This window comes from Zootoca vivipara, chromosome 13 (genome assembly GCF_965207765.1).
Source record: "Zootoca vivipara chromosome 13, rZooViv2.hap1.1, whole genome shotgun sequence".
Lineage (NCBI taxonomy): Eukaryota > Metazoa > Chordata > Lepidosauria > Squamata > Lacertidae > Zootoca > Zootoca vivipara.
This window is the reverse complement of record NC_142596.1, coordinates 35,662,694-35,675,153: the sequence shown is the minus strand read 5'-3', so window position 1 is coordinate 35,675,153 and position 12,460 is coordinate 35,662,694. Positions and strand designations below refer to the sequence as shown.

Genomic DNA, 12,460 nt, shown 5'->3' with positions numbered 1-12,460 from the left:
CTTCTCCTGACGGTTGGTGTAAACTACATATGCCACTATGCATCTCACCATTATTCATTCTTTTCACTGAGTGCTACCGTTGGCTGAAATTTGCTAAAGAAGCTGCAGGGAAGGAGGGCTGTGCTCCACCAGAGCTGTGGGGGGGGGCCTGGCATGTGGAGGGGAAAGCATAGCAGACTGGAGTCACACCCACCTTAGCCTTGGCTCTGGAGACTCTGCGCTTACTGGCTCGGGCTTGGGCTGCCCCGACCTTGGAAGAGGGAGCAGCAGTGCGCAGAGGCAACGCGAGATGGAAGCAGAAAGGGGAAAAATTAGGAGAGAGAGAGAAATGAAACCAGCGAATACTGCAAAAATGAATGGGAGTGAAAGAGGCACTGTGGAGATGGGGCAGAGTCTCCAAAGGAGGGAGGAGGAGGAGACAGGTGAGCGGCTCAAGTGGGGTGCAGGGGGGCAGCTGCCTGCCTGTGGAGAATTCAAGCAGGGCAGGTTGACAGGGCACAGCCCCCTCTCAGTGGCACCAAAGAGACCATACTCACACCATACATTTAAAGCACTTATACCACTTTGACAGTCATGGCATTCTTCAAAGAATCCCGGGAATGTAGTCTATGCTGAGAAACCAAAACAGCTCAGGTCTAGTGATCACAGCATCTCTTTCCAGTAGGTCTTGCCCCAATGAGGCAGTTGCAAGGACTGAAAGTCCCCCCACTCTCTAAGTCTCTCCCCCTTGGCTCCCCCCTTGCCACCGAGGCTCCATCTCTCCGTCTCTCTTTGCTCTGCCGTCTTCATTCATCTTCGTGATCTGGGAAACCAGGCCTCCACTCTGCCTCTTGACCTCCCACACCCCTGCTCTCCAGCTTCCGCTTCTGCCTCTGATTCTGGACTGCTCTCTGCCCCAGCTTCTTCCTGCTCACTATACCCTGTTGCCTCTAGCATGGGTGTAGGCAGGGGGGCAGGAGGGGGCAGCTGCCCCCCCTAGAAGCAAAAAATTATTGTATTTTACAGACCATAACCAATACTTTGCCCCTCCAAAAACTGAAGTGGAAAGGGCTTTGCTTTAGCAAGAGCAGCTCTCCACTTGCTGGGGGCGGGAACACAGCTGTAACAAAAACACATCAAATAAATAAAGCAAAGTGGCTACCAGTACTTAAGCAGTTAAGACAATGGAGCAGAATATCCCTTCAGGCAAGGTCCACCCTATTCACCCTATTGTTATTCAGTGGGAGTTGTTAATGGGCATTCAGGGATCGCATTAACAGTTCTATTGGTGATTTAATGAGGGTGCAGAGGATTCAATTTGACTAAGGTGGCCCTGCAAGGCTAAAAGGAAGTGAATAAGAAGGGGGGGGGCTGTAGCTTTGATAGACACAGTGATGTTTATAAAAAGCATTGGTGTTCCAGTCTGCCCCTCCTCCTGCATCTGTATACTGTAAATCAGGGGTGGCCACCTCCCAAGAGACTCTGATCTACTCACAGAGTTAAAAACTGGGAGTGATCTACCCCCTTTTGGGGGGTTCAGGTCAAAGCTGTTGAGTTTTTTAAGGAAGGGAAGCCCTGTTTTGGGGGGGTTTAGGTCAAACTTGTTGAGCTTCTTTTAGGAGGGAGGGAGGCCCATTTTTGTTTAGGGCTTCAGGTCATAGTTCAGCTTTTTTTAGGGAGGAGGAAAAATTTGGGTGAGCTTTTTTTAGGGGTGCCAGTGATCTAGCAGTGATCTACCACAGACATCCAGTGATCTACTGGTAGATCACAATCTACCTGTTGGACGTGCCTGCTGTAAATCAAGCAGAGAGAAAGCTGCTTACAAGGCTCCTGTACAGGTGTACCGGTATCTTCCTCTTGCTGCAGAGTTCTAGCATCACAGCGTCACCCAGAGGCACCCACAAATGTGAGTTATCCCTCTCTCTATTTCTTCCTTCCTTTCCTCCCTCTTCCATCCTCAATAAAATACTGGGGGGGGGCAGATAAGCCCCACATAGAAAGCCCATCAACATGGGGGGGGGAGGAATCTTTAAAATACAGTATTTACCAGTAATTTCTTTTTTTGGGGGGGAGGCACCTAGGCCTCTAGGAGTTGGCTGCTATGCCTAGGACAATTCAAGAAAGCAGAATCATGCATATGCTATGGTAATATATCAATAGAATCATGGAATTGTAGTCGGAAGGGACCACAAGGGTCATCTAGTCCAACCCCCTGCAATGCAGGAATTTTTCCCCAATGTGGGGCTTGAACCCACAACATGGTTGAAATATGCTGATATGCAGCAACGCCTCGGAGCCATCGAGACTGCGGCCCTGTCTTGCCTCGCCCTCGCCTGCCCTGCCACCCCCTCTCCCCTGCCCGACCCTCCCATCCTCTTGCTGCAGAGTTCCAGCTTCACAGCATCACCCAGAGGCACCCACAAATATGAGGTATCCCTCTCTCTATTATTCCTTCCTTCCCTCCCTCTTCCATCCTTAATAAAATACTGGGGGGGGGCAGATAAGCCCATCAAAATGGGGGGGTGACTCTTTCAAATACGGTATTTACCAGTAATTGGGGGGGGGGGAGAGGCACCTAGGCCTCTAGGATTTGGCTGCTATGCCTAGGAGTAGGACAATTCAAGAAAGCAGAATGATGCATATGCTATGGTAATATATCAATGGAATCATAGAATTGTAATCGGAAGGGACCACAAGGGTCATCTAGTCCAACCCCCTGCAATGCAGGATTTTTCCCCCAAGGTGGGGCTTGAACCCACAACATGGCTGAAATATTATGCTGATATGCAGCAACGCCTCGGAGCTGTCGTGACTGCGGCCGTGCCTTCCCTCGCCCTCACCCGCCCTGCCACCCCCTCTCGCCTGCCCGACCCTCCCGTCCTCTTGCTGCAGAGTTCCAGCATCACAGCGTCACCCAGAGGCACCCACAAATATGAGTTATCCCTCTCTCTATTTCTTCCTTCCTTCCCTCCCTCTTCCATTCTTAATAAAATATGGGGGGGCAGATAAGCCCCACATAGAAAGCCCATCAACATGGGGGGGATGACTCTTTCACATACGGTATTTACTAGTATTTGGGGGGGGAGGCACCTAGGCCTCTAGGAGTTGGCTGCTATGCCTAGGAGTAGGACAATTCAAGAAAGCAGAATGATGCATATGCTATGGCAATATATCAATAGAATCATAGAATTGTAGTCGGAAGGGACCACAAGCGTCATCTAGTCCAACCCCCTGCAATGCAGGAATTTTTTCCTAAGGTGGGGCTTGAACCCACAACATGGTTGAAATATTATGCTGATATGCAGCAACGCCTCGGAGCCGTCGTGACTGCGGCCGTGCCTTGCCTTGCCCTCGCCCACCCTGTCACCCCCTCTTGCCTGCCCGACCCTCCCGTCCTCTCCAGCCAAGCAGGGTAGCCGCCGCCGTTGCCAGCCCCAGAAGCACAAGGTGGCCGCTGCCGCCACCACAATATCGTCAGGCCAGCTGGCCCTGTAGCCCCGCCCACGTTCCCACTTTGTGGCCCCGCCCCTGAATGATCCTGGCTTGCCCCCCCCTAGTTTTGATCCTGGCTACGCCCTTGGCCTCTAGTTTCCGACACCACCTCCCAGTCTGTGCCCTCTTCTCCCTCTGACTGACACTCCACCAACACTCCCCTGGCTCTGAGCATTCGTCCCCTGGGGTACCCTTAGGGGATAGCCAGCTGGTGCCTCCCACCACTCCTCTTCATCCAGCCAGTCCATCACATTAGGAAAATCTTCACAGTTCCAAATATTTTTTGGGAGAAAATTGTGTTTAAGTGGCATGAGAGTGCTTTAAATGTGTGGTGTGGATGTGACCCAAGTTTCCTTAGAAGTGCCAGGAATCTGCTTGACCACAATACAGGCTGGGAGAAGAGGCTGATTGCTAGTTTAGAATCATTGTAGGATTGGAAGGGACTCCAAGGGTCGTCTAGTCGAGCCACCAGCAATGCAGGAATCACAGCTAAAAATATCTCTGGCAGATGACCATCCCATCTCTGCTTAAAAACCTCCAAGGAAGGAGAGTTCACCACTTTTTGAGGAAATCTGCTCCAAATTATACCCCAAGCTCTGTGTGGCTGTTATCCTGCCATAAACTGTTTAAGGGCAGGTGCTAACTCTGAGGCTAGGGCAGAAATGTTCAAACAGGGTTGGGGGCGCATTAGTGTGCCACAAGAGAACAGCTGGAGGTCTGAGAAAAATCACTCCCCTATGTAGGGTATGCCACTGTCCACTGCTGGCCTTGGTGCACGCAAGACCAATTTCATATCTGCCTTCTCTGCCACCGTGATGCAGTCATAATTAAAAAAAACCAACACCAACAAAAGAACAAACCAAGTTGCAACAACATTTTAAACCTATCACCACAATTTAAAACAGCTATCCAAACAAATACAGCCTCTTTGTCTACTTCAAGTGAGCAGCCGCAACCCTGAGCCATTCAAAGGAGGCCTTCGTGTGGCAGCTCCAATTCAGTAAACCTGGTTTTCACACAGGAAGTACAAATGCTTTAGTATTTCCTGCATCCGTGCAATGACTTCAGGCTGACCTGAACAATGCATATTTAAAACGCAAGCAGCATTTTCTAGCCAGGGAGGTAGTCCATCCCAAGGGAAAGAGCCAAGGAGCTTGGCTCCTACATGAAGAAAAATGACAGACTTAAAGAGAAACCCAAGCTTTAGTGGCAAACTGCTTTAGAGCCAAAAGGTTTTCTTAGTCAGAAAGTACTTAAAAATATTATGCTGGGAAGAAACACCCTGATTTTAAATACACGGTGAAATCTTGCAGAGCTTAGTGTGGCCAAATCCCACTGAAAGCATAGATATTTATTTATATCAATGGGACTCAGGCCTAAGCTACAAATTATTTAATTTTTAGCCCCCACCCCAAGCCAAAGACTCTCATAAGGCAGTTCATAACTAAAATAAAAACTATTTTCTGGCCCAAAACAATTAATTTTAGTTTATAAAAGGAGCAGCAGTTTACATGATATTCGGTAGACAAACAACCAAATTCTTTTAAAAGCAGTTCAAAGCACACTTGAAAATAGAGGGAGATTCTGTGCAAAGAGGGCGAGCAATTCAGCAGGGATAGGGCTACCACTGAAAAGGCCCTGTTTCTTGTGCCTGCCATCCTGATGGGGCTTAATGGTGGGCCCTGATATCACCACAATAATGCTTAGGTATGAATGACCTGGAACCTATCAGCAAGACAGCTAGGACTTCCTTGTCCTCTGCAAGTTGCACCAAGTTGCACCCCCTGGCATGTGAGGGGGGTGCGGAGAAGCAGAAAAGCATTGAGCATAGTGCGGCATTGAGCTGCCGGCGGCCACATGCTCCTTGTCACTTTCATCTGTCCCACTGGGGTAGTAGCAGCACAGTTTCCGCAAAGACCAATTAGCATCCCCGTCAATCGAGATCTGTCTTTATCTATTGTAAAGTGCCTTAATACTTTTAGCAACAGTAAAATTACCAGGCACTGTATGATAAATTTTGAAGGCAAAAGAAATGATAGGGATGACAGGATCACAAAAGGAGTCTCTGTTCTGGGGGGAAGGGGGAGGGAGAGACAGAGACAGACAGACCTCTGAGAAGCATCGCTTGCCAGTCTTTTGCTCTGTTTCCCTAACGTAATCGCAAGAGCAGCAGGATAAGGCAAAGAAGTGGCTGCACTAGGAAGGAGAGAAAGAGACCTACAGTGAAGAGATGAGATGAGATGGGGAAGATGCAGGAGCTTTTGAGGAAAGTGGGGGAGACAGAAACAGAAAGGGAAATAAGGCAGGGAAAACTGGAGAGACAGGCTACCTGTTGCGGAATGAGAAGGTATGCCATGGAAAAAGCACCTTTTTGCCATTAGCGTCTTTAGCGACTACTTACATCGTCCTCTGTGTCTCCACCTTGCATCGTTCCTACAATCCGTTTGCTTGGTCTCCCTGGAGCAGAGAAGGAGACAGAATCAATGAGAATGTGGCTGAACACACAACAATGCTGGGTATCTTTCTTTCTAGGGAGCCAAAGGTGGTATAAGAGGCACTTGATGCTCAGACTCATCGTGCCAGTATCCCTGTTCTCAGATTTGGGGTGGGTGGTTGTTTGTTTGTTTGTTTGTTGTAGTCTCTTTGACCAGAAATGACGAGAGGGAGAAGAGAAAGTGAACATGGACCCAGCAAGCAACAATGCCTCAGGTTACACCTTTCCAATTGTGTTGGATGGTGCTTTGAAAGGCAATGTTGGATTTTAGAGAAATAATAATAATAAATCAAATGAAGTGCAAGAGAGTCCTAAATATGTGATCTGTTTTCTGCCTGAGAGGCCAAGAGAGGCAAACATTCGCTGCCTGTCAGAATGGGCCCCTTCTTGATGGAGTTCCTGTCCTTCCAAAAGCTGTAGGACAATCCACATGCCATCTAAGGGGAACACCGTTTCACTTACCCCTGCCTTTGATTGGATGACACAAACTTAAATCAAAGCACATTAGCTTAAGCTAATATGTCAATTTTGCTCTAACGACTGCTTTCTGTGTTCCAGTAAAAGGTCACAGTTCTTTTGCAAGGAGGAGCCGAGAGCGCTTGACCAAAGCAGGTGACAGCTGACATTCGGAGACAGATGCAAAGAGCTCCCGAAGTCATTTTGTGCATTAACGCTTCCAGCTTAAAATGTTGGTGAGGCTCCAGAGAGGCTCCACAAAGCGCCGCCATCCTTGTGGTATTATAATATGAGAAGCTGGGGAAGAAGTGGGAGAGCAACTGCATCTCTTGCTTTTGGCTGAACTAGAGAAGCCGTTCTGGGGATGGAGCTGTGCAGTCCCACATGTACAGGGTTCAGTTATAGCAGAGGTGGGGAATCCTTGGCCCTCCAGACATTCCAGAATCATCTATGGCTATTGGCCATGCTTGCTGGAACTGATGGGAGTTGTAGTTCAGCAGCTGGCTACGTAGTTCAGAAGGGACAAAGGTTCCCCACCTGTGAGCAAAACCATTTTTTATATGAGCCCAGAGCTCCACTTACTGTAAGGGCCATGCTAGAAGTGACAGGACAATTCTGTGTATTTAAACATAAAAAGGCCCCAATTATGTAGAAAATGTGGCGGGGGGAGGACGATTCGATTCGAAAAACAAACAGGATGTATGGATCTCTCCTGCCCACCTGCAGCTTACCTCCCTGCAATGGGGAGATGCTTTTCCAATTCTGAAAGTGAACCAACATGGAGAGAGGTTCTTCAGGAGAGGAACTGCGAGATAGTAAGTATGCAGCTCACCTGCTGGCCATTAAAAATGACCTCATACCTCCTAACATCTAAATGCCTGAGGCAGTATCATATTCAGTAAACACATAATTGTTCCTATAACTGAGCAGCTCGGCCAGAAATGCAACTCTAGAAAGAGCCTTGAGAAAGAATATATTTCAGACTCTCAACCTCATTTTGTTGGTCAGCCCTTCCCAGAGCTGAGCAAGTATTTCAAAATTGTAGGCGGTACCATCAAGTTTCTAGCCACTTGCTGTTTCCTTTCGCCCTGCAGGACAAACCAGTCAGCCCCTTGGGACCCTTTCATCTGCAATGGAGTGTCCACCAGGTGTATAAGTACAGATACCTTGCATCAGCATCTCCATGGCCGTATGCTGCTTCATTAGCTGCCTGTCTTCCATGTCACTGTCAGATCCCTCATCCTCATGGATCTCGATGTCTGAGTCATCATTGTCTAAACAAAAACAAGAATGCCCACCAATAACGGTTATTAGGACATCAGCTCCATCTCTTTCTGTTCTTTGTTTCAGCTTGAAGGAATGATTGTGGGCTGACAGGCAGACCACAGCTCAGCAACAGAGTAATTGCTCTGTGTCCAAAAGAGATCTCCGGTTAAAAGGACCTCAAGTAAAAGTCTCGGGAAAGAACTTTGCTTCAGGCATGGCACAGGGGAATCCACAGTCAAGAGTACACAACTTTAAATAATAATAATAAAAAAACAGTCGAGGGGAGGAATGGCATTTTAATTGAGATGGCAGAGAAGAGGTGCTTCATGCTTCCCCTCAGTGCTGCTTCTTCTGTCAAAATTATTCCCTTCTGGGACTACTATTAGCATCGTTTGATGGGAGTGGAGAGGATAGGGGGGGATAGGCTCTTGGTTGCCATCTCCCCCACACTGTAGGTGTTTAAATCCTACTGCAATTTAAGCAGTCTGAACTATGTGCAGGATTGCAGTGCAAGAAGACAGCAGGCTCCATGACACAATTCACATTGTTCAGAAAAGTCACATATTGATATGAATGGAACAGAAGAAGACTGCCCACTGAAAGAGACCCTTCCTTTATTGATTTCAGATCTTTTACTCTCAGAGATCTAATTCTACAGTGTGTGAAGGTCAGGAGTAGCTACGTGGTCACAGCCACTAGATTTTTCGCGTGGTCTCTGCAATGATCACACTTAAGAGAATCAGCTAGGAAATTTGATAACACTGCTCACTCCTTCTTATCATGCTGGCCAGTTATTCCCAACAGAACACAAGATGAGCTGTGATAAATACAGGGTGCATTTGCCGCTCACAGATAACTATTTACCCCTGTTCATAACACTGGAACCTGCAACTCAGTTCAATTTAGCTAGCTGGACTTTGAAATATGCCAGAAACAGCTCCCCAAGCTGCCTTCCATCTCCTCTCCCACATATAAATGACGCAACTGATTTCCATGCCCTTCTCAAACACAGTTAAAGGATCCAGAGAAATCAGACGCCTATCAGAACACACAGACACACAAATACCCATAGGCCTGCATGGGGAAGATCAGAGTGTTTCAGAACTTACAAATGTAGGAGTGGAGAACACTATGAAATTTGATTGTAGTGGATACTGCCTACACATTCATCACAAACAAGGTTTTGGAAGTTTCTCTCTCTTTTCTTTTTACTGTGATCTTTTCTAAAGAGAACCAGCGTCATCCAAAACCACCAGGGAGCAGGGAGGTGCCTCACTTAGGGGAAAGAAAGATCAGTATGTTCTCAGTTCAAGAAGATTTGTAGAAAATTAAGGATCTCTCACCCAAGTGAAATTAACAAACTGACGTAGTAATAATTATTGTAACAACAACAACAACAACAACAACAACAACAACAACAACGGGGACAAAATGGGCTGTGGTTTAATTACAAAATGTTCTTCTCTACATTCCAAACTTCTATTAGTTTTTGCTCCTGGTTCAACGGTTATGGCTTCTCCCAGAGAATTTTGGGGATGGTAGTTCAGGAACTTCTAACAGAAGATTCTCATCACCCTCACCCTAGTCCCCTGCAGAGAGGACAGACTATTTCATCAGTTTAGAACTGAAGGTTAATGAGGTGGAGGAAATTGTGCTGCACCATCAGCCACAGCATCTCATCTGTCCTTGCTACAATAATGCAAAGTGGGAACAGAAAGGATGCAGTTCTAAGGGGGAAGGCTTCCTCTCAGAGGCGCTGGAGTGATGGTTGTCTGCCTGATATACTGCTGCTGCCGCCACCTTCTTTCCTCTAGGCAGGGAGCGGGGGACATCCAACCCACAGCCCAATCCTGGCCCACCAGGGGATCCAATTGGCCACTGGGCCATTACCCCCCAAACCACACCCACCCTCTCATCAGCTGAGGTCACAGGTGATGTCAGCTGATGGCTGGGAGGGTAGAACTTAATCCTGCATGGGCGTAACCAATGGAGGGGGGCAGGAAGGGGCAGCTGCCTCCTCAAATCAATAAAAATCAATAAAAATCAATAGCTAACTGAGGTTCTGCCCCCCCCCAAATCCTGGCTATGCCCATGATTGGCTGCACCATCCCATTCCCAGCAGGAAACAGGATCATGCAGCCTAGGCAGCAGGATTTAATCTCAACTCACCAGGTGCTTTCTCCTATAAGGGGGCAGGGATGGCAGCTGGGAGATGGAGGACTCCCTCACGCCACTGCTGCCACCCATCCACTTTAAAAAGAAGCAAAGTACCATTTGAAATTGCCTCTCCCCACCACTTTAAAGGGACCCATGCTGTGGTTCCACAAAGCAGCTATTAACTAAAAATACAAATGACTTCCCTAAAAGATCCTAATATGTAGATGAATCAGATGAGAAGGTAGTACAAGTGTGTCTTTGTATGCCACTAATTTCAGATAAAACCAAAATTGAAGAAGGAAAGAAAGACCACACTAAACCCCAAATGTGTTTAATAAATCTCTCACGGATCATACTTTGTTTCCACCTTAGCTGCAGGCAGAACCCACCAATAGATATGTCACTTTCTCAATAAAGCTTTGTTCAAGCCAAGAACAATATGTGCTTCCTGTTCACTTTGGGAACTCAGATTTCCCCACGGATCCAAGCTGCTCTTGTTTGCCCCAGTTGCTTCAAATCTTTGTAAACAAAAGCAAATATGTGATATACTCCATTTGAGGGGCTGAGCCCCAGGAGCTCATCCACTGCTTCCCCAAACAGAATTTTGCCGATAACAACAAACAACTGAGTTTGTAAAACAGAGGCAGTTTTATGATTGAGAAGAAATCATGCTCCAGAAGAAAGCTCTATAACTGAAAGTCCAGTCCTGTGTACTTCAGCAGACAAGACTCTGGGATGAGGATCCTGGTTCAAATCTCATCTTACCTATACACTCACTGAGATGGCCTTAGGCAAATCTCAAAGCCTCAAAACAAAATAAAGAAATCCTTCCAGTAGCACCTTAGAGACCAACTAAGTTTGTCATAGGTATGAGTTTTCGTGTGCATGCGCAGAAGTGTGCATGCACACGAAAGCTTATAACTATGACAAACTTAGTTGGTCTCTAAGGTGCTACTGGAAGGATTTCTTTATTTTGTTTTGACTGCATCAGACCAACACAGCTACCTACCTGTAACTCAAAGCCTCGGTCCTCCATCTGCATCTGCATATGGTGATCACTGAAAGAATGTCCATGAACTGCTCTGAATGTTCTAAGAATTACGTATCTGAGCAAGTGTATTTATTCTCCTTCAGACTCCTCTAAATTGATTTTTTAAAGTCATTCGGCTTCATGTTCAAGTCTGATTATGCTCAACTTTGCTCATAGCCATCCTTTCAGAGAACCATCTAATTGTAGAGTTGGAAGGGGCCTTGGAGATAATCTGGTTCAACCTCCTGCTCAATGCAGAATCAAGTTCCAGGGTAAAAATCAGCTGGGGGAAGGCCCTTTCAAGTCTCCTTCTAGAAGACAGCTGCAAGATGGAAAAAAATTTCAGGATCTACAACAGGCATGGGGAAACTTTGGGTCACCAGATGCTAACTACAACTCCCACCAGCCCCAACAAGCATGGCCAATGAGCAGGGATGATGGGAGTTGCAGTTCAGCAACTTCTGGAGCACCAAAGTTTCCTCATGCCTGATCTACAAAGACCCAGCAAGCCAGAACACTAGTCCTCAGCAGAACCAACAGTGCTCTGCTACTTAAAGCCTGCTGCCACATACAAAAGGACAAAGACAAGGAAGGTTGAGATAAAACTATTAACAAGCTGGAACTATCAAATGCGACTTGAAAAGCCTCAGCCAGTCTCAGCCAAAAGCAAAAATTCATTTAACTGATCCACAAGAGAAAACCTTCTGGGTTTCTCCCTCACATGCCCCCTGCCTCCCAATAAATGTTCAAGGCATACAAAGCAATATTAAAATCACTGGGATGATTCACCTAAGAGTCTCTGCTGACGTCTTAGTTAAGAATAAGCCAAAACTGAAATAATATCAGGATAAAATTGCTCCTTCCAACCTGTCACTGATCCAATTTTTCTGTCAAAAGTTAGCATGCGGGCAACCTTACTAATTATAGTTCCCTTGGTATTAAAAGCAAGCCTAAATACTCCCTCCCACTGGAGAGATTTGACCTAGAGCAAAAAGAGCAAAAAGAAACATTAGATTGGAATTGCTTATCAGATGAAGAGCAGCATTTTTGGCTAATTAAATAGAGTTACTTATTTTCATATGGCTTAAACAGGACCCAAAACTGTAACACCTGGTTTTAGTTCAATGTAATCCGCAAATTGGTTAATTAATCCAGTTTTGCATATTCATCTGCAAAAGTTACAAGCTCATGGCAAGTTTTCTGCTTGCCTCTTGCATGTCTGTGACTTATATTAGCCATTTATACCCTAAAGGAGGAATATGTTGTTGCTCCTTGCCTGGTTGTAGGTTTTCTTAGCCAGCACAAGTGCCCAGCTGAGTTGCAATTTACAGCTTTGAATAGTCGGGTGGATAATAATAATAAAAAACCCTGTTTTTTGTTGGATAGGCCATCCACCAATTTCTTTCACCCCATTGGTGTCTATTCATTCCCCATAGTTGCATGAGCTGGAGAGGTGAGGCGGTGAGGCCCCTTCTACCAGACCAGTTACCATTTGGCTCTTCCACTCCACTAACAGGCAATGCACCGGCCACATCAAAGAAAATAATGTGAGAGTGTAAGGCCCCCTTCTATGGAACAAACTACTG

General features: G+C 46.5%; 1 protein-coding gene across 2 annotated transcripts in view; it reads right to left on the bottom strand.

The window, feature by feature from the left end:
- IFT38 (intraflagellar transport 38) overlaps positions 1–12,460 on the bottom strand; it is a 75,938-nt gene that overhangs the window by 1,833 nt on the left and 61,645 nt on the right. For both annotated transcript variants that reach the window (XM_088657459.1, XM_035131362.3), the window contains 2 exons: positions 7,588–7,695; positions 5,873–5,928 (listed from right to left, as the gene is read on the bottom strand). In XM_088657459.1, the coding sequence (XP_088513585.1) occupies positions 5,873–5,928; positions 7,588–7,695 (164 nt within the window). The remainder of the gene's footprint in view (positions 1–5,872; positions 5,929–7,587; positions 7,696–12,460) is intronic.